At 42.7% G+C, this 22,351-nt stretch overlaps 1 protein-coding gene across 1 annotated transcript in view; it reads right to left on the reverse strand.

Moving 5' to 3' along the window:
* si:dkeyp-14d3.1 (transmembrane protein 132C) overlaps window positions 1-22,351 on the reverse strand; it is a 1,037,882-nt gene that overhangs the window by 624,302 nt on the left and 391,229 nt on the right. Inside the window, exon 3 of the mRNA XM_068055068.1 lies at window positions 516-662. Within this exon, the coding sequence (XP_067911169.1) occupies window positions 516-662 (147 nt within the window). The remainder of the gene's footprint in view (window positions 1-515; window positions 663-22,351) is intronic.

Here is a 22,351-nt window from a genome sequence, read left to right on the forward strand (position 1 = left end):
TTTTCATTTTTGGATAGCAGCTGTTTCTCGCTCCAATGATGTTGCCTGACCTGCTGGGTATTTCCAGCATTTTCTATTGTTATCACTTAATAACACATGGTTACATCAAATATTAAATGATCCATTGAAAACATCCCAAATAAAGTACTTTTTCTGGTTCACAACATGCAATAGAATAGAATCAGTGGCCCTGTTATACTCCAGAAATCAAGCTGGTGAAGGATGATACTGAATCCAATCTTCGTCTTCTATTTAGTAACAGAGTGAAACATTACAAGCTCCTAACATACATTACATACTCCTAACATACATTACATACTCATAAGCTCATTACATACCTCCTAACTCAACCGCACACTGTGTTAGTAAGTGTCTCTTTATATATGCTCAAGTGAAACACCAATTAATGCCCTCCACCTGCAATTGATATACAATTAACAACACTGATATAATGAAACTGTCACTTGACGTAATGCAGTTATGGAATGCAATTAAATTTACTCATGATTTCCTACCTGCTACTTGAAGCACTGGGTTTTTTCTGGCAAACAACAGTTGCAATGGAGTGTTTCCCACCATTTGCCATCTCCTGTTTAACCTCCCACAAGCTTGGAATACTGGGTTTTACATCAACAATGTTGACGCCTTTTTTTGCTTTTGCCCTGTTAGGGGAGAAAACATGAATAGAACCATTAGTAAGCTGAATGCTCACAATCTGAAACACAAAAACAATGCATATAAGGAATCTCTCAGTATATTTCTCTGGAGGCACTTATTACAAGGCAAAAGATAACGTGGGCAACAGACTGCACAAAGACATAATGGCTTGAAGAATGTGGGGCAGAGTTTCCGTTAGTTTGCTCTAGCATTATCAGCAGAATGTGGGTGAAGTCTGCCGGACCAACGCAAAAGATCAGGGAATTTCAAACATAAGTTATAACAAGCAGAAATCGTGTTTCCGCGATCTTTAATTCTGGTTTAAAAATCATTTGCCAGAAGCCAGTCACATCACCAGATCGTAATAATGAACATTTTTTAAAAAATTCTTTCATGGGATATGAGCATCGCAGGCTAGGCCAGCATTTATTACCCGTCCTTAATTGCCCTTGAGAAGGTTGTGGTGAGCTGCCTTCTTGAACCGCTGCAGTCCTTGGGGTGTAGGTACACCCACAGTGCTTTTAGGAAGGGAGTTTTTGACCCAGTGACAGTGAGGAATAATGATATAGCTCCAGGTCAGGATGGTGCATGACTTGGAGATGAACTTGCAGGTGATGATGCTCCCAGATGTCTGCTGCCCTTGTCCTTCCTGGCGGTAGAGGTCGCAGGTTTGGAAGGTGCTGCAAAGAAGCCTTGGTGAGTTGCTGCAGTGCATCTTGTGGATGGTATACACTACTGCCATTGTGCACTGCTGGTGGAGGGACTGAATGTTTAAGGTGGTGGATGGGATGCCGATTAAGATATCGAGCACAAAGGAAGATGGTTGTGCTTGTTGGAAGTCAAGCACCTGAGCCCAGGACATCGCTGCAGGAGTTCCTTTGTCCTGGATGGTGTTGAGCTTCGTGAGTGTTGTTGGAGCTGCATCATTCAGGCAAATGGAGAGTATTCCATCACACTCCTGACTTGTGCCTTGTAATGGTGGATAGGCATTGGGGAGACAGGAGGTGAATTACTCGCCGCGGAATTTCCAGCCTCTGACATGCTCTTGTAGCCATAGTACTGGTCCAGTTAAATCTCTGGTTAATGGTAACCCCCGGATGGTGATGGTGGGGGATTCAGCGATGGTAATGACATTGAATGTCAAGGGGAGATGGTTAGATTCTCTCTTGTTGGAGATGGTCATTGCCTGGTACGTTTCTGGCATGAATGTTACTTGCCATATGTCAGCCCAAGCCTGAACGTTGTCCAGGTCTTGCTGCTCATGCGCACTGAGTATCTGAGGTATCGCAAATGGCCCTGAACACTGTGCAATCATCAGCAAACATCTCCACTTCTGGTCATTGATGAAGCTGCTGAAGATGGTTGGGAGTAGGACACTACCCTGAGGAACTCCTGCAGCGATATCCTGGGCTCAGGTGCTTGACTTCCAACAAGCACAACCATCTTCCTTTGTGCTCGATATGATTCCAACCAGTGGAGAGTTTTTCCTCTGACTTCCATTGACTTCAATTTTACTAGGGCTCCTTGATCCCATACTCAGTCAAATGCTGCCTTGATGTCAAGGACAGTCACTCTCACCTCACCTCTTGAATTCAGCTCTTTTGTCCACATTTGGACCAAGGCTGGAAATGAGGTCTGGAGCTAAATGGCCCAAGCAGAACATAAACTAAATATTGGCGAGCAAGTTGTTGCTGAGCAACTGCCACTTGATAGCTGTGTTGTATCTCCTTCTATCACTTTGCTGATGATTGAGAGTAGACTGATGGGGCAGTAATTGGTCAGATTGAATTTGTCCTGCTTTTTGGGGACAGGACATAATTGAGCAATTTTCCACATTGTTGGGTAGATGCCAGTGTTGTCGCTGTACTAGTGCAGCTTAGCTGAGGTGCAGCTAGTTCTGGAGCACAGGTCTTCAGTACTACTGCTGGGATCTTGTCAGGGCCCATAGCCTTTGCTGTATCCAGTGCCTTCAGTAATTTCTTGATATCACGTGAAATGAATCGAATTGTCTGAAGACTGGCATTTGTGATGCTGGGGACCTCAGAAGGAGGCCAAAATGGCTCATCCACTTGCAACTCCTGGCTGGAGATGGTTGCAAATGCTTGAGCCTGGTCTTTTGCACTGATGTGCTGGGCTCCGCCATCAAAGATAATAATGTTTGTGGAGCCTCCTTCTCCTGTTAGTTGTTTAATTGTTCACCACCATTCACAGCTGGATGTGGCAGAACTGCAGGGATTTGATCTGATCTGTTGGTTGTGGGATTGCTTGGCTCTATCGCATGCTGCTTCCATTATTAGGCGTGCATGTAGCCGTGTGTTGTAGCTTCACCAGGTTGGCACCTCATTTTTAGGTATGCCTGGTGCTGCTCCTGGCATGCTCTCTTCCACTTTTCATTGAACCAGGGTTAAACCCCTGGCTTGATGGTACTGATATAGCAAAGCCATGGGATTACAGATTCTAGGTAAATACAATTCTGCTTAATGGCCCACAGCCCAGCTGAGCTGCTAGATCTGTTCTAATTCTATTTCATTTATCACAGTGGTAGTGCCACACAACACGATGGACGGTATCCTAAGTGTGAAGACGAAGTTTTGATTGTGGGGGATTCAGCGATGGTAATGCCGTTGAATGTCAAGATGAGATGGTTAGAGTCCCTCTTGTTGGAGATGGTCATTGCCTAGCACTTGTGTGGTGCGAATATTACTTGCTCACTCCTACCAATATCGTCATGGACAGATGCATCTTTTTTTTAACTCGTTCATGGGATGTGGATGTCGCTGGCTAGGCCAGCATTTATTGCCCATCCCTAATTGTCATTGAGAAGGTGGTGGTGTGCTGCGACAGCTAGATTGGTGAGAGAGAGGTCAAACATGTATTTTCCACACCACTTATCGCAGACCCAGTCTAGCAGCTATGTCCTTTAGGACTCGGCCAGCTCAATCAGTAGTTGTGCTGCCAAGCCCCTCTTGGTGATGGACATTGACGTCCCCTACCCAGAATACATTTTGTTCCCTTGCTTCCCTCAGTGCTTCTTCCAATCGGTGTTCAACATGGAGAAGCACTGATTCATCAGCCAAGGGGGGATGGTAGGTGGTAATCAGCAAGAGGTTTCCTTGCCGATGCTTGACCTGATACTATGAGACTTTATGGGGTCCAGAGTCAATGTTGAGGATTCCCAAGGCAACTCTCTCCGGACTGCATACCACTGTGCCACTACCTCTGGTGGGTAGGTCCTGCTGGTGGGACAGGACATATCCAGAAACAGTGATGGAGGAATCTGGGACATTGGCTATAAGGTATAATTTGGTGAGTATGACTGTCAGGCTGTTGCTTTCCTAGTCTGTGGGACAACTCTCCCAATATTAGCACAAGTCCCCAGTTGTTAGTAAGGAGGCTGTTGTAGGTTGACTGGGCAGGGTGTGCCATTGTCGATTCCTGTGCCTAGATTGATGCCATGTAGTCCTTCCGGTTCTATTCCTTTTTGACTTTCCTGTAGTGGTTTGGTACAACTGAGTGGCTTACTAGGCCACTTCAGAGGGTGGTTAAGAGTCAACCACATTGGTGTGGTTTGTAGGGCCAGCTTGAGTTGTAGGCCAGACCAGGTAAGGATGGCAGATTTAATTCCCTAAAGGACACTAGTTGAAATAGATGGGTTTTTCTGACAATCTGGTGCTTTCATGGTCACCATTACTGAGCTTAGCTTTTAATTCCAGATTTATTAATGAATTGAATGTCCTCAGAGCATTATTCTGGGCCTCTGGATTACTAGTCCAGTAACATTACCACTCCGCCACAGACCCCCATGGCAAGTTTCTGCTAACTAAGACTTTTTAAGTCACACAGGCACTAGCAGGCTCATTTTAAAAGTTTTTACATATTAAAACAAGTTAATTTACCCAGAAGCTGATGAGTGTACACCAATGAAACTAATAAATGGCTCAGTATAGTTTTATTTTCGAGTTATTTTCGGTGATTTTGAAATCAGGTTGACCACTGGCGGAGGACTAGACACCGTTATTTAAAATGCTATTTTTTTTTGTGATAAACCCATTTTCAACTGTATTAATAAAGTTACACCAGGTTACCACTCTTAAATAAAGAAATATTTCTAATGCAAAGAAAAAGTAAACAATTACATTCTATTCCACTGCCCGATTGTGCTGGTTTATGAAAAATTTTACATTTGTGATAATGCAAATGAATTTGGTGGAAGCTGAACAATAACTTCACTTCCGGAGAAGACTGCAATTTCAAGCACTATCTCACCTGGATTCCGCCCATGAACTCAAAGCAGCTAAGAAAAGAATTTCCACAAGGTACAAAATGCCAGTTTGTGTCAAAATCCAAAATGACCATCACCTGAAAACCAGTGTGAACTATCTGTATCTTTTTAAATTGAAGGCCATCATCAGCAGAAAGTGCTTATGTGTTTCTGGATGAAATAGTGACAACATGTATCAGTTCCTTCATCTGGCTGTAGACCATCGAACCAATCTCCTTGTAACCCACAAATTCTGAGAACAGAACCTGCCAATGTTCTTGTAACGTCTGAATTCTGATGTGGAGTATCCATGAATTGTTAAATCTCTTGTGTCACCCATCATTATTCAGTATTCTCAACACTTTATCGATCCAATCCAACATGCATAAGTATTAATAAATATTGGAGTTCCTGGGATGGATCACAGCCTTGTTAAAGGGTATTTATTAAAAGGGAACTCATTTAAAGGCTGATTTAGTGATCCAAAAAAATGGAGCCAGGATTGTCGCTCTCTCTGAGCTGAATTTTACGAGGTCAGCAGGAGCAGTAGTTGAGGCATGGGGGGCAGGGAGGAGGAGGGGCCAAAAAAATCAGGATGGACGCACTCGTCCCGGTCAGCTGATGCGTGATGTCAGTTCCAGATTTTGTCAGCAGCGGGAGCACCTCAATGCGGCGGGACTGCAGTTTAAATTGGTGAACACCTTGTTTTAATATATTAGCATTGAAGTGATCGCAATTCTATGGGCAGATTTGAATTTAGTCAATGGCATGCGGGGATCATATGCCTTCTGATCCCTGGCCGTTTAAAGGTGGCAGCAACGAGGCAAGGCCTCAATGATGCGGCGGGAAGGTAGCCATTGGGAGCAGTGGTAGGTAAAGAAAGGGGGGGGTGGGAGCGGAGGCCATCGTCGGCTTGCAATGCTGGGAATTATGCACGGGTTGGCATAGTATCAGGTGCCAGGGTCAGGTGGGAACTAAACTCCAGGTTCATTGCCTCACAGAGGCAGCAATACAACCGCGGCTGGCAGCACTGTTAATATGGTGCCAGCACCTGCATTGGAGCCTTCTGACCCCGCAATCACTGCCTTGGAGCCCATCCTCGTTGTGTAATTGGACGGGCCCCATGCCTCCATTATGGTAAATGGCCGCCCGCTGCATGATTGCGGTCGGCTGGCCGCGCAGGTCACATGTGGCGATGGCACCCGCATCCAGGTCCGCCACCAGGACCAGTGACAGAGTCACAAAATTCAGTCTCCTCAATCCTTCATACAAATAGAGAGGACGAGCTAGCACAATTGGATTCATAAAGGGTCAGCTTATCATAATTTGAATGTGTTCCCTATGTGTTTTTCACAGGTGCAGGAAACTCGATAAATGGAGGATAATGGGAAATCCTAACATCAGCAGTTGTTAAAGTCTGCTGCTCCTTTCAAATATAGCTGGTTTCTGATACTGATCAGCTTTGGAAAATCAGGAAGGGAACATGGGCAGAACCACTCTTTTTGCAGATGTCAGTTTGGGTACTCAGCTGAGGTTGATAGCAATATCTGGGGCTGTGGAACCCTTCTCCTTACCATAATGTACAGTAAACCCGGCAGGAGGCGGCTGACAAGATTGAATGCTGCTTTGCATGTCCATAGGTGAGGTAGATGAGGAATTTTAAGGCCTCTGGGACAATGAATGCCAGGGAATGGCTTCCTAGCATTTAACACTTCAGTTTAAGTCTATACCCATACTGTCACAAGATGGATCAATAAATGAGCACTGGAAGCACTGGCACAAGCCTCTTGCAGGTTTATACCACCATAATGTTCAAACTGAGGCATCATGGACAGGGGCAGAAATTTTGACTTTTGGGCAATAATGTAAGACTATCTATATTGGATCAGCTGCCAATTATACATCTCTGCAGATTTTCATTGAGGGCAATGGAAATTAAAATCGAGAGAGATGTGAATGGATGGCTGATTCAATACTATCGCCCAAAATCAGAATTACTGCCCATGTCCACAATGCCTTGGGTTGAACTTTATAGTTGGCACTTAAAAATGCTTCTAATGTCACACATGCCTGTTGTATCACCATCAAAACATCACCTAAGATGCAACAGACGCAGATAATTTTTGACACATGGGCAGCGGCAAGAGACCATCCTCTGCCAATCTGTCCAAGGAGCAGAATCTGTTTCAGCATTTCAATTATATGTTCTGCCAGGATTTGGTTGAAGACATAAACGTCCCTGTAATGGCCTGCTCCCCTGTTCAGGTGTTATTCAGACATGGGCTCACTGGGAGTGAATATCTTGCTTCCTTAGCAACCAGCATCCAATCTTTAAATAATAATGGCTAGGTAGTCAGGGTGGGAGGTGGGCTTTACATCTCACACTACACCTCGATCACAGCACTGCCTGCAGGAGCAGCAGGTACTGCAGGTAAAAAGGTCGAGATGGTTATAATGCATTGAGATAGGAATTCTCTGTGCATTTTGAAACAGAATGCTGCAACCTATTCAATAATTTTAACATCTAGAAAAGATAGAACTAATTGATTTCTTGCTAACATGTGCAAATATATACTTCCTGTCATTTGGCATTGTGTTGCTGTCAGTACTTTCACTTGCATGCTCAATACTGGAGAAAGGTAGGTCATGATTTTTATACATGAGGTCCTATAATTTTAATAGAGGACTTTCACTATTACTATAGATGCGGGGATAGCCCCACCTCCATTTCATCATCTTGCTTTCTCTCAGAATAAGAGTCCTAGCTCTATTTCTCTTCAATGGCCAGCCCAAAAGTTGCAGCTTGCCCACGTTTTATTGTTCTGTGAGTGTTTCAGCCCTTGGACCAAGATACCACTATTTAAAGTGTAATATTTCAAATTATTTTATTATTAAATGACATGGTCTGGGGCAGTGATAACATCAAACCATATTTTTCCAAACTTTCTGTATAATCAGAGCCAAGCAATCCTCAGTGCTCATTGGCACAGTGGAGAGGATCCAGGTTGGATCCCATACTCTGCTCAGCTCCTGATCCAAGTTTCAGGTTACTACTACAGAAATCAACTGTGATTTTACTTCCATTAACAAATAGAGATATTTAAATCAGAGATTTTAAAAAAGGCACTGACCCAAGATCAACTAAAAATACCCCTTCATATTTCGAAAGCAAATGATGTACAGAAGGGGATTCAGATTGGGGCATCCACATGTGAGAAGCCATTTTGTCAAAATGTTGAATAGCTATCTGACTGTAAATAAGGTGGAATAGTAGCCTTCACAGAGCTGCTAATCACAAGAGCCTCACATTCATAAAACATATTCATAAGCTGCAAATTTGTTTTTAATGGGATTATAATGCCATAGCATGAGTCTCTTTACTTCAGTAAGTGTCCTCTTTTGTACAATGTCAATGTCATCAGCATAACCTCAGGCAGTCCCCTCGAGGGACGGCATGACTGATATGCACTTTTAGCTAACCTATCAATGAACTGAAATAATAATTTGTAAATTCTTGTCTATAAAACATTTGCAGTTCCCAATGGTCATATGAGTCTTCTGGCACACAGATGGGTCACCGTGTGATCATATTCTAGATCAGCTGGGTGTGTACCTCTGGTCTCCTCACCAGGTGACCACTGGAGAATTTGGCTGCTGAAAAATGTAGACAAATACTGAGGAGAAGCCCCCTCAGATGGTGGAAAATGGGGTGCAGCCTCGGTCATTGCACTTCAAAGTGGAATATGGCTTCATCACATTGCAGAATGGACACGTGGCCTGGACATCTATCATGTAGCTGAAATACTGACTGAATGGCACCACATTCTGCCGAACTCTCCACCCCAGGTCCCCAGTAGTGCCACAAAGGATCCCAGAAATTCAGTAAGTTTCAATGTTTTCTCAGTTTCAGTGTGTAATTTAGAGGTATACCTTTAACAATAAGTATCTAACAATGTTTTAATTAGACAAATGGCTTGAGGCAGACTGTTGCAGATATTGCAAAGGTTCAATTCACCAGAGCTTCTATATATGACTTTTGGCTTTGAAACCATAATAAAGTTATTCCTTTCCTGTATTATTTATTCATTCATGGGATGTGGGCATCGCTGTGTATACCAGCCTCTATTGCCCATCCCTAATTGCCCTTGAGAAGGTGGTGGTGAGCTGCCTTCTTGAACCACTGCAGTCCATGTGGGGTAGGCACACCCACAGTGCTGTAAGGAAGGGAGTTCCAGCATTTTGACCCAGCGATAGCAAAGGAACGGTGATATAGTTCCAAGTCAGGATGGTGTGTGGCTTGGAGGGGAACTTGCAGGTGGTGGTTTTCCCACGCATCTGCTGCCCATGTCCTTCTAGGTAGTAGGGGTACATTGCTGCAGTGCATCCTGTAGATGGTGCACACTGCTGCCACTCTGCGTCGGTGGTGGGGGGAGCAAATGTTTGTGGATGGGGTGCCAATCAAGCAATTTGCGTTGTCCTGAATGGCATCAAGATTCTTGTGTTGTTGGAGCTGCACCCATCCAGGGAGGTGGAGCGTATTCCATCACACTCCTATCTTGTGCCTTGTAGATGGTTGGCAGTATTTGGGGAGTCAGGAGGTGAGTTATTCACCACAGGATTCCTCGCCTCTGACCTGCTCTTGTAGCCACGGTATTTATATGGCCACTCCAGTTTAGTTCCTGGTCAATGGTAACCCCCTAGGATGTCGATAGTGGGGGATTCAGCGATCGTAATGCCATTGAATGTCAAGGGGAGATGATTAGATTCTGTCTTGTTTGAGATGGTCATTGTCTGGCACTTGTGTGGCGTGAATGTTACTTGCCACTTATCAGCCCAAGCCTGGATACTGTCCAGGTCTTGCTGCATTTCAACACAGACTGCTTCAGTATCTCAGGAGTCGCGAGTGCTGAACATTGTGCAATCATTAGCGAACATCCCCACTTCTGACCTTATGACTGAAGGAAGGTCATTGATGAAGCAGCTGAAGATGGTTGGGCCTAGGACACTACGCTGAGGAACTCCTGCAATGATGTCCTGGAGCTGAGATGATTGACCTTCAACAACCACAACCATCTTCCTTTGCGCTAGGTATAGCTCCAACCAGCGGAGTGTTCTCCCCAATTCCCCATTGACTTCAGTTTTACCACGGCTCCTTGATGCCATACTTGGTCAAATGCTGCCTTGAAGTCAAGGGCAATCACTCTCATCTCACCTCTTAGGTTCAGCTTTTTAGTCCATGTGTGAACCAAGGCTGTAATGAGGTCAGGAGCTGAGTGGCCCTGGCGGAAACCAAACTGAGCGTCACTGAGCAGGTTATTGCTAAGCAAGTGTCGCTTGATAGCACTGTCTACCTTCCATCACTTTACAACAGTGATTAGATTTCAAATGTACTTTATTGGCTGTAAAGCACTTTGGAATGTCCTGAGGTCATGAATGGCTCTATATAAATTTAAGTCAGTCTTTCTTTTATTCAATCTTGGATGATAAAGTACCCTGCAAAAATCAAAATAAGAATTTTACTTGGATTGTTCGGAATTTACCACTTCAAAGTCCTTCTCCAAATTATAACTTATGCCCATTAATATTATCAATGTCATGATATTTAAAACTAGTCATCAAAGGGTCGTGACACTCCCTCCAACACAAAGCATGTTCGACACTCCCTACTTCCAGTGCTCAGCAAATTGCAGAGAATAAATTGGCAAACAGGAACCGAAGTGGACGGTAAATTGTTCTCATTTCAAAGCAATTCATTGTGGGTGACAAGTTGATTCTCCATTACTTCCTCCACCTTCTTTGCTTCAAAACAAGTCAACTTGTATAAAATCACAGATTTGAGGTGAAAGCCATTTTAGCAGCTTGGACCTGTAGTACTAAAAGATGCTTAAGGTTTCAACACTAAATATCAAGCAACCATTGTTTTCCAAACTCGAAAATGCCATACATGCAGAATCCAATGCAATTTTGTAGCACACTCAGCACCATCAACTGCTAATGCCCAGGAAACCATTAATAACTAATGTTCAATAAATATTATACCATTTATAATGTTAAGAGGGATATGTAAGCTATTGGAAGCAGCTATACACAGATTTCTCTTGGAATCTTATCCATTTGCTTCATCTGAGGGGCAAAGTTACCCGTAGGTATGGAAGTCAGCATGAATGACCTTAAATACAGTGTGTTTTAAAGTAAATTCATTATAGCTTGGGATGCTTAATTTAGCTTAGAAGGTAAAAATAATAATGTTAGTAATTCTGCCATTAATCATTATCACTGGTGCTAATAATAACTGACCTCTGAGCAAAAATGGAGGAATGGGGGATTGAGGGAGACTTACATAAATTTTAGAGGAACTGTCTGTTAATATTTGCCTTATTATTTAAATATTGTGCTTTTTCCCCTTCCTGTGTAACTTGTTTTACTAGTTATAGTGGCATACTCGAAACTAGCTGGTCCAATCACCCTTCGGATCAGCTTTAATTACATTCATGGTAATGAACCTATTGGGCCAGAATTTACTGTAACTAGTGAACAAACTGCACCCGCTATTTGTTAGACTTGCCTTCGCCTGTTTAATTTCCATGAGCTTTTGCACAGCAGTTTGTTGCAAAATAGAGATCGAAAAGGCACACCACCCTCTGCAGGGCATCTGGGACCTGTATGAACAGGGCAAACGACTATGTATCTCCTTAACTAATCAGATTGAAGAATTGTTAATGAGCAGTACAGGGTCTGAACCAGGAAGTGTAAATTAGAATAGTAAATACAATATCAAATAAGGCACTGAAAGCTCATATAAAAATAGGGAAGGAAAGACTGGATTAAGAGGGAGAGATAAAAGAGACCAAAAGAAAAAGTAAAACAAAAAGTAATTTTAAATCATTTTTTAAAAATATCCAACAACAATTAACAGGCAAAGGAATAAGACTCCACACCTGTAAAAGTTAATTTTCAATGCCAGAGAGGTTGTTTGGCAGTAATTAAGACTTATCACACTGTTAAAAGGGGTACTTAGACTGAAATGGACAAGCCCTAACTTTTTATGATGTCAGTACAGGAACATCACGCTGTTCAATACATATGAATGGGGAGCCAGATGGCAAGATGCCGCTTTCCTGCAGCTTATGGAGGGGTGGTGCATCCAGGACAGTAATTTCTGGATTTAACTGCACATCTATGCTCGCCTGAAGTTGCTGACCGATTTACACATAAATAACGGTGAACACAGCCTCATCATTATTTTTATGGTAAATTCTGGCCCAATGTGTTATGTGATGCCTGAGACACAAGGCCAGGCTGTAAGCAGAAAAGACCAGTATTAAAAAGCAGACAACAGCAGTATTAATTATTATAGAAAATATTGACTTAGATTTCATGTTAAATTTACTATTTAAAAAAAAATCTCCTTCCCAGCTTCAGTATTATACAAAGTCCCACAATTAAGGCAGATCATGGGTATAGGACCAATTACCTATTGATTATCCTATGAGCTGCTTGAGAGAGAAACAAATGACTTACATTTATATAGTGCCTGTTACATCCTCATAACATCCAGCTAATGATTTACAGTTGAAGTGTAGATATTATGACTATGTACATTCCTACATTACAACAGTGACTACACTTAAATACTACTTCATTGGCTGTAAAGTGCTTTGAGATGTTCGGTGGCCTTGAAAAGCGCTATATAAATGCAAGTTTTTCTTTTCTATGTAGACATAGAGGGTGGTTAATATGTATGCAGCTACGTCCTAAAAACAACAAATGAGATAATGAGATAAATGATGGTGTCAATTGAAAGATAACTTGAGTAATCTCCATCTCTTTGAATAATGCCAGGAGATCTTTTACACACATCTGAACAGGCAGACAGGACCTCGGATGAACATTCAAAAGACAGCTTCTCCAACAATGCAGCATTCCCTCTGTACTGCATGAAACAGCAGTTTAGATTGCATGTTCAAGTCCTGGAGTGGGGCTTGCATGCACAACCTTCTGACGTGGAGGCCAGAGTGCTACAAACTGAGCTGCAGCTGACAGACTAAACAGCAGCATTTTCTCCGAATTGTTGAATTGGTTGTGGAGCAAGCTTTAATTAGCAATGTCTTCTTCTAGTTAAAGAAAAACAATGGTATGCACTTGGAAAATAATTCTGCCTGGAGCAAAATCCATTGTGACTGCATTATTGTGCTCCCACAGTTCATCAATGGATGGACACGCATCTGTATAATACAAAACAAGTGAAATAAAAGGACAGAATGATACACACAGTTCACAGAGAATAGTGAAGGAGTTAGTAGAAACATGCCCTTCACCCAGTCTTCTGTACCAATATTGTTCTAAACTGTTCAGAATCACAGCTTCTTGACATATCCTTTTACCATTAATACTTGGAGACTATGTATGTATTTCAGCTTCTGCTTCCTGGGAATCATAATGACCGGAGCTGCCACTGAGTGTTTAATGGATCGAAGAGAACAGGCCCTGGCAGCTCCTAATTGGTCAAAATGCTTCAAGCTTTAGAAAGTGTTACATTTGCTCTACTTTTTAATAGGCTTTCAAGCAAATACTGTGTTTGATTTCTGCCATATTATTATCTTCCTGGAGTAATTTGGAGACCCTTTTATGATGTTGTGAATTTCTCTGCTCTTCAATGGTGTCTATAAAAGAACAGAAAGTGCTTTCAATGTCTTCAGCCATTACGATCTTCAAGCATTCACAGACCAGCCAGGTACTGTATAGTCAGATAAAGAATGAAGTTCCTTATAGTCTACTCTGGCAAATTATTCTGTGCCATTTTCAGGGAACATCTCCTCCAGGACTGGTGCAACATTTCTATTTCCCTCATCAACTCTTTTTCTGGATGCTCCAAGGCTCAAACTTTTGTGCCACACACTTCCACTCAAATAAGAATAGAGCTCAGACTGTCCTTAAAGTGACTTTACATTGTCTTCAGAATGACTAGTCAAACTCAGTCTTGGTGCAATCACGCCCCCGTCAATTTATTTGAAAAATATCTGACTCTACTCAGACATGAACGAAAGAGAGAGCGAGATTGAAGTGAGGCACATTTACTTTCATGCTCAAGGTCCAAAGAGATGTAAAACAGTACAAAAAAACAGCAGGATGTCATAAGCTCCAGAAATCAGGTCACTGTTGTATTATTTCTCATCCTTTCTTGCAAAAAAAAATCCAACCAAGGCCCTTCTCGGTGTTCGTAACAATATAAATACCGATCAACTGATCCCACAGAGAATCCAAAGCAAAACCAAAACAGCTCTTTGGATAAATGACAAGGAATTAGAGCCATTTTCAAGAATTGCATAGAGATTCACAGTTTTAACTGGATGCTCTCAGAATATCTGTGCTCATCATCAAAAGTAAATTACTATATCGCAGAGTTTGGTCAGAAGCCTGTCAGATAAAGGTGCACCAGCAACAAAACAGTACCCAGCTCTCCAGTCCAGGCAGGTAAAGGCAGAATCCAGGACAATATCCAGATATGCTCAAGGGCTAGAACATAGAGCAGAATCCAGTTCTGCCATGAATCTGTCCCATTTATTCCAGGTTGTCATGTTCTGCTAAGGGATATGTTGAAGTCTTCTTCCCACTCCCCACACAAAGGGGACAAGCCTGGGGAAGTTCCTGGCCTATCCCAGGATTTTTGTCCTTTACATCCTTAAAACACCACTGGGTTGGTTTTCAGCCCCTACCAGGGCCGGGAACAGAGAGATACGGGCGCTAAATGTTTGTGTGCTGGTTTCCCAGCTCCATCCAACCTCTGGGTATTTCCTGGAGGTGGGATTGAGGGGGGTGGGGGAGGGTGGCAGTTGCAGCAGGGCTAGCCAAATAAACCAACTGAAGGTCTGTTAACAGAGGTTGACTGGGATTGTCCAGTCGACCTGCAGGTTCCTGGAGGCAGTGGAGGCCAGTTTACCTGCCTGGAGGCACCTTCCAGTGGAAGACTGGGGGTGGGGGAGCTAGCCATCACTTCAGCCAGGCTTAGAGGCCCTCTCTGTGCAGCAAGAGCTACAGGCTGCCCTGTAGAGTGGTAGAGGGGTTCTCCCCCCACCTAACCACCACCTCCAAATAATTCAATATAATAATATAATCCAATAATATAATATAATAATCCAAAATAATCTGCTTTAGTGGTGTTGATTGAGAGATAAACATTGGCCAAGATGCTGGCAATAGCTCCCCTGCTGTTCTTGGAAATAGCGCCACAGGATCTTTTACCTGAAAGAGCAGTTGGGGCCTTGGTTTAATTTCTCATCCGACAGGTGGCACCTCTGACAGTGCAGCACTCCCTCAGTACTGCACTAGAATGTCAGCCTAGATTTTGTGCTCAAGTCTCTGGAGTAGCACTTGAACCTACACCTTCTGACTCAGAGGTGAGAGGGTTGCCAACTGACTCACGGATGTTGCAAAACCATCTGCCACTTTGAAATACTGAGGATGTAAGTTTTGCCCAACAAAGCATTACCGCAATCAGGGCGCTCTACAACTTGTGCTGTGGGTCATAAATGGTGTTCTCAGCATGCAATCCAGAACTGATAATAAAGTTACCATTGGAGAAAATTGGACCTATGATGCAGAGAAAAAGGTAAACAACAAACACCAAGGTTTATTTTCTCTGCAAATAATTAAACCAATGCCCACAGGTTGGTAGCAAAGTTTCATCATGGCTTGCTTTCAAAACATATTTATGGTCATTACGCTGCATTAGTACTAGCTCCCAACTGGTATAACAACAAAGAATATAGAAAAAGAGAAAGCAATTTAGCCCACTGCTAATGTAGTGTTTGCAAATTGAACAACAAATGCCAGCATAAGCTCACTGGAAATAAGATGTGTAGTCTCATACTTTCTCTCTATCTGACAGATAAATAATACTCTGACAACCTTTTCGCTCAGGCTGTAAACCAAGAATCAGGTTCATATTGATTAGAAAGACCAAACACAACAGCTTTTACTAGATTACATTCAAGGAATATTTGAACCCATTTCAAAATTATCCACATCTCAACATTTTTAGCAATTCTGGTAAATCCCAGTTAACCTCCTTCAATTGGCCTTAAATGGCTGCTAACTGCAATTGGCTACCTGCCATATGCGGGCACCCCCCCCCCCCCACCCCACCATACTGCCTCCAAGAAAATGACCCAGGGGAGGAATGGAGCGTGAAAACTGGCATACAGGCCGGCTGTGCTATTTGTAATGCCCATGCCCCCCTCTGTTACCAGTCTCGCGGGGGCTTAAAATCTAGCCCTTAGTTTTGGGTCCATTCAGCCCATCGTGCCTGTGTTGACTCATTGAAAGAATTATCCAATTAGTTCCACTTCCCTGCCCTTTCCCCACAGCCCTGTTCAATAGAATGTTGTGCTTGCCAACAGTCTGATTCAACCTGGAACAGGAGCCTGGAAGGCATTTGAATCAGTGGCAAAGGTACAGAGATTGGGATGTGGGCCGATAATGATCACTTCAGTCTTATCAATATTTACTTGGAGGAAACTGTGGCTCGTTAAGAGTACAAGGCAATTTGAGAGGTGGAAATAAGTGGTGCTGTCAGTGTACAGAAAATAACCTGAACATTGTGGCAATAGTAATAATAAAAAAAAAATAACACCAGTAACCCAAGCTCGGGACCAGACTAATGCAGCAGAAATAGTCTGAGACATTTTGCAGGTATCAACAATCTCCATGACCTCAGCATATACCTATAGGGATAAAAGTAGCTTAAATCTATGTATCCTGCATTTAAGTGGTCACAGGAGACTTATCAGATATCATTCTATTGATCTGAATCAAGTCATCAAAACCCTGTCAGTGTTGTGCCAAACACTGATTATAGACCAAAAATTTCTCTAGAGCAGGGTTGGCCAGATGTGCCATGGGCCAGAGTCCGGCCCGCCAATGTTTTCCATCCAGCCCACGGACGAAAATTGTACTCAGCTGTTCCTCCTCCTTGCTGCCAGGGGTCGGCAACATGTCCGTACAAGGACACCAGTGTCCGTGGTAAAAGAAATTTGGAGGTCCATGACTGGTAATTTCAGGGATGAGACATTTCTCATTGGCTCCTTCTTTCCAACCAGACTGGCTTTAAAAAAAAATGCAAGTGTCAGTTTCACAGCTGAATTGGAATTTCTAAGCTCAGATCTTTATCTAATGTTCATTAACACCCTTTCCATATTCACAGCTGACAGGTGCTGAGAGAAGGAACAGCAGTTTCCAAACTTCAGAGAGATTCGGGGATTTCCAGCAGGCTTTTTTAAAAAAAAGGAACCCGCCTGAAAACCCCAACTGTGTCTAAAGGTCGGAAACCACTCTTCCCGCTCCCAGTATCTGTCAGGACAGCTTCAGGATTTTCTGGCGGGTTCTGATTTTTTCTGCCAGAAAACCACAAAGCCATCCAAAGTTCAGAAACCGCTGGTTCCCACTCTCAGCAGTGGTCAGAGAGAGAGAGAGGGGGTGGGAGGGAAATGAGCGGGTGTGTGGGCAGAGAGAGGGGGCAGGGAGAGAGATAGAGAGAGAGCAGAGGGTGGAAGAGAGGGGGGACAGATTGGCAGAGAGGGGAGACAGTAAGAAGGAGAAAGAGAGGGGGCAGGGAGAAAGAGGGAGGGACAGAGAGAGAGAGAGAAAGAGGGGACACTGGGGGGGGGGTGACACACGGGGAGGCGGTGACACATAGGGGGAGGGAACACAGAGATGGGTGGGAAGAAACATACAGACAGAGAGAGAGAGGGAGGAGGAAGAGAGAGCAATCAAGATCACTCCTGACAGATAGACATCTAACCGGAATACTCCGCATCGCTACAATGTGTGTGCAGGCAGATATCGACTACTTGTGCAAGCAAAAGAAATGCCAGGTATCTCACTAAATCAATGTCCAACACAGTGTAGAGAAAGTAAGTCAATAAATTAGTCTTCTCATTTACAACTTCTTCACAAAAATGCACATTTGTTGTTGTTTTGATTAATGGTAAGATAATTTAATGCCTTTATCTTTCCAAAATTGTCTCACTGGCCTCCTATGTAAGACAAAAATTGTAATGTGGCCCCCACATGAAAAGGTTGGATACCCCAAGCAGACAGACCAATTTCCACCAATAGAAAAGGAAGAAGAAAAGAAATCAAATCAAACTGGGTTGTTTACAATGCCAACTAAAGAGGGCCAAGGGTTTCTGTCTTGGGAGAAATCAGCAATCCTGTTTTGACAAGTGTCTTTTTTCCCTGAAGTTTCCAGCCAAACCCATCTGCATATTACCAAATGTAAAACCTTCCATGAACCAGTACAGTCAACAGTTTAGAACATAATTTTTGGAAACATTTTTGCAGTAAAAAAGATTCTGTGACGTATTTAAGGGTGGTAATCTGATGCAGTTTCATTAATACAGCTGAAAATGGGTTTATCACAAAAAATAAGCATTTTAAATCAGCAGAGTCCAACACCTGTGAGAAACCTGAAACTAAACAGCTAAAAATGACTTTAAAACGTCTATACAGAATAATTTGCTAGTTACATTGCTGTATAGTCAGTTTCTTAGCAAATAAAAAAATTAAAAATTTGAAATGTGCCTATTAATGTCCTTGCACCTAAAAAGATTAAGAGCCTCCTCCAAGATCCACAAACAGGCACAATTAGCAGAAACTCACAGTGGTGATTAATTCGCCCTGGGCGTGCGGCTAGCTTTGTGGGCGAGGCAAACTTCTAGCTCAATGTTTTTAACTTGCACAATAGATCGCAGCAACTTGATATGCACCGAATGTAATTTTCGCTTGAAATTCCTCAATTTTTTTGTGCTGGTGAATTGCGCTGGAAAACTCCTGCTCTGGGAATTCCAAGCAGTATTCGAGCTGGAGAATTGCCAGTTGAGAAATCTAGAGCCTGAAGTATGTTGGTGAAAATATAGGTTCTTTAGGTTGAGTACCAGCCACTTCCACAACCTGCCCTATTGATCAGTCAGTCAGTGGACTGGCCTTTGCTTTAAAGGATAAATGATAGTGCAACATTCAGCTATCTTCTATAGTATTTGGACCCAGTCACATTGTATTGGCCTCCCACCTGCTGCCATATGACTGGAATGCTGCACCCTGTACTATGAGGGAAATGAAGAATTAACTAACCCGTTACAAGATCAAGCAGATTCTCTATAGAGAGTCCTAATAAGGGAGCTAATCACATAGGATTAACTGCTTTAGATGGGATTCTATTCCACATATTCATTATACACAGGGGGGAAAAGAATAAAATTCTACTAATCTCTAGCCTTGCTTGTGGTTTGCTAATTTTATGCTCATGTCCTCCAGTTCTGCTAATAACTGGCTTCCAGCCATATTATCGATTCCCTTCAACATTTAAAGATGTGGATCATGTTCCCTCTCTGTTTGTATTACAGAATGGATTTAATCAGCAGCACAGTGAAACTAGCAGGTTAAAAAATACACAACAGTTGCCAGCCTGACTATCCACAGCCCTTCCGTTCACCTCTCCCCTATACTGGTAATGGGTTTTCTGAGTTAAACTGCACCATTATGAAAAGAATGCCCTACAGGTGGTCTGTTCCTCTAGCAGGATGCAGTTTTACTTCATTTGGACCAATTGCCCTTTTCCTGTCTTTGATTTGATATATCCAAATTGGCAAAATTAAATATAATTCGTATAACATGATCCATCGAGACACTTTCAGAGTGTGGGAGGAGCTGCAAACACAACCTTACTTTGAATTCAGTGCGTTAAACAGAATAAGAAAATATCCTTTTAAGCCAACTTGAATTTTCTGGGCTGCTAAAGTTCAACTCACAGCCTACAGCAAATATCACTAACGTGCAATGGCCATGAATGCTGTCACTGGGGTGCTATTTAAACTGGAACAGCTGGGTAGATCTAAGGAAACAACCAGAAGCACAATGTCAGCACTGTTGAGAGGTGCTGTACTTTATCACTTGCTTGTTTTGTCTGAAGAAACACAGGAATTTAACACTCTAAACTGGCTCTGTGAAAATCAAAGGGGCCATCTCGCTGCCAAGCATCACAGAAATTCCCAACTCTGCCGTGAAGTTCGCTGGAAGCAACTTTTGACCTCTGTTTGAGTGAGTACTTTCAGCACTGGGTTAATGAGCAGGCTCAAGCACACATATGATTATCCCTGGCTCTTGCAGTCAGTTGGTTTCAGGTGCCATTCCCTTTGATACTGAGAGGATTGAAGTTCATAAACAGATCACATTCTTCCTGGCGTAGGTGGCCGAATAAGACACACCAGCAGAATATTGGCCACAGAAATCCAAAATCATCAGTCTTTGTTCACAAGGGCACTTCTCCAAATTATTGTACATAAATACTTAAGATTCAATGGACATTACCGTAGTGTTCTTTGTGGAAAGTACTGGCCTTCAAAACAAAGTAGCCACTGTACCCAATTAGCCTAAAATAAAGATAAGTCAATGAACCACAAACCAGACAGGATCTTAGAGAGATACCTGCTATAAATCTAATCCTAAGGCTCAGGCTGCACATTGTGAAGGCTAAAGAATTCATGGGCTGCATTTGAATTAGCTATTGGGTAATAAACAACTTTTCTCTGAGCCGCGCATTAAACAAAATGGGGCAGAAATTGCTGGAATGGCACTTCTCATGGCAAGCGATGTTAATTGGGCTTTTTAAGCTCCCTTTTCAGATTGTACTATATTTGTGCTGCAAATTGCTGGAAATGTGAATTGATGACGGCGCAGTGATACCATTGTCGCATCTGCGGACTGATGCACGTCATATCCAGTGATCTATCACCCCAACGAATGAAAGAAAAGGATAGAGAAAGAAACAGCAAACAACAGGGAAGTAAATCGTGTCATTTAGAGTCAAATTAGATGCAGAAAGAGAAATAAAGGGTGGGAAGAAAAAGAAAGTGGATTGAGAGAGAGAAAAAAGACAAAGGAAAATTAAGAAAAAAATGTAGAGGAAGAACAGAATGTTATAAAATTGTATTTGGGAATTGGTGTATTGATCCTTGAAAAGTTGAGGAGTGAATGGCAGAGTAGGGGCTGGATTTAATGGGCCCCCCCACCCCAGAGACAGGCTAGGAGGTGGGGGATCCATAGAATTGCGACGGGAGGCAGGGGGCGGATGTCACATCGCCTTCCCGTCGCACCGCTATTAAGGCGGAAGCGGGATAGGCCAACGCCTGCCTTCCTGCCCAGAGGGCCAATTAAGGCCCTTAGGTGACTGATAATAGGCCCCAGTGGTGGAGAGCTTTAGGAATCATAGTCTGAAGTCATTATTTCCCTCCCAATCATGCGACACTTGTTTCAAATTAGTCATATATACTGTATCCAAAAATAACTTTCTGAAAGAAATCTAATTTGCATTTCTGAGCTTCGATACAGCTTTGCATCCTAAAAATTATTGTCTTCCAACATTACTGAGTGTGAATGGCAAGCCTGGTACAAAAGTACTGCCAAGACATGTAAAAAGGTTTTAACAAAAAACTCTAAGAACAATTCACTACCCGAAGTGAGACGCCACAGTTTCATTTCTTTTCTTAATCTCCGAGCTTGAATGTCATATCGGGACCATAAATCACATTATACAAGAGTCAATATGACATGAATTATCAGCTCTAACTGCCGGCAGTGAGATTAATTCTCATTAACACCACAAATCCAGAAATTTAATGTCAGGCAATGAATTCCAATGGGGAGGCACACAATGAGGTTGCTATTTCTTCAGTTTCAGCCAAGCTAACGACAGAGTGGGGCAAATCGTCCAGCAATGTGCGGAGATTCGGAACTCATACCACATGTCTTCTTCCTGCAAATTGTTGGATTTTTAATCAACTAATAATGGCGAGTGCCATTATTTTACCAGCAATTTCTGGCCCAATATCAATTGGAGATTGCTTGCTTAGTTCATGCATTCATAATGCAAAGTTTAATAACAAATCAAACATTTGACAATACTCGTTGCACTTGGTTATGTTATTCCTACTTTTGCTCATGTCCTATTTCTCACTTTTGTGTGGTCTGGCATCTGGACAAATGATAAACTGTTCCCTGCGTTAGGTAACCTTACTGATGTTATTGAACACCTTTGCTGACGTTCCATTAATTGCAGATGTTCTGAATCCCTATTCACACTAAGCCACCTGCTGCCAACTGTGCCAGGTGCTTTGTTCACACGAATAATTCTAGATAGACTCAATACACTGCTAACTCTTCATTATACCCAAGAGCACTGCTTACTATGCTGTTAACATATAACGACTATCCTGGGCAGATGAATTAGACTCTCACCACCATACTATCCAAATATGCATGGTTAATTCTCCTAGACACATGAGTTAACAGTGCCAACTCTTCACTACACTAGGAACAGCCTTGCCCACGCACACCAATACCCACCCCCCCCCCCCACTACTGTATAATCCATAAAGC

The sequence above is a fragment of the Heterodontus francisci genome, chromosome 23 (assembly GCF_036365525.1).
Source record: "Heterodontus francisci isolate sHetFra1 chromosome 23, sHetFra1.hap1, whole genome shotgun sequence".
NCBI lineage: Eukaryota > Metazoa > Chordata > Chondrichthyes > Heterodontiformes > Heterodontidae > Heterodontus > Heterodontus francisci.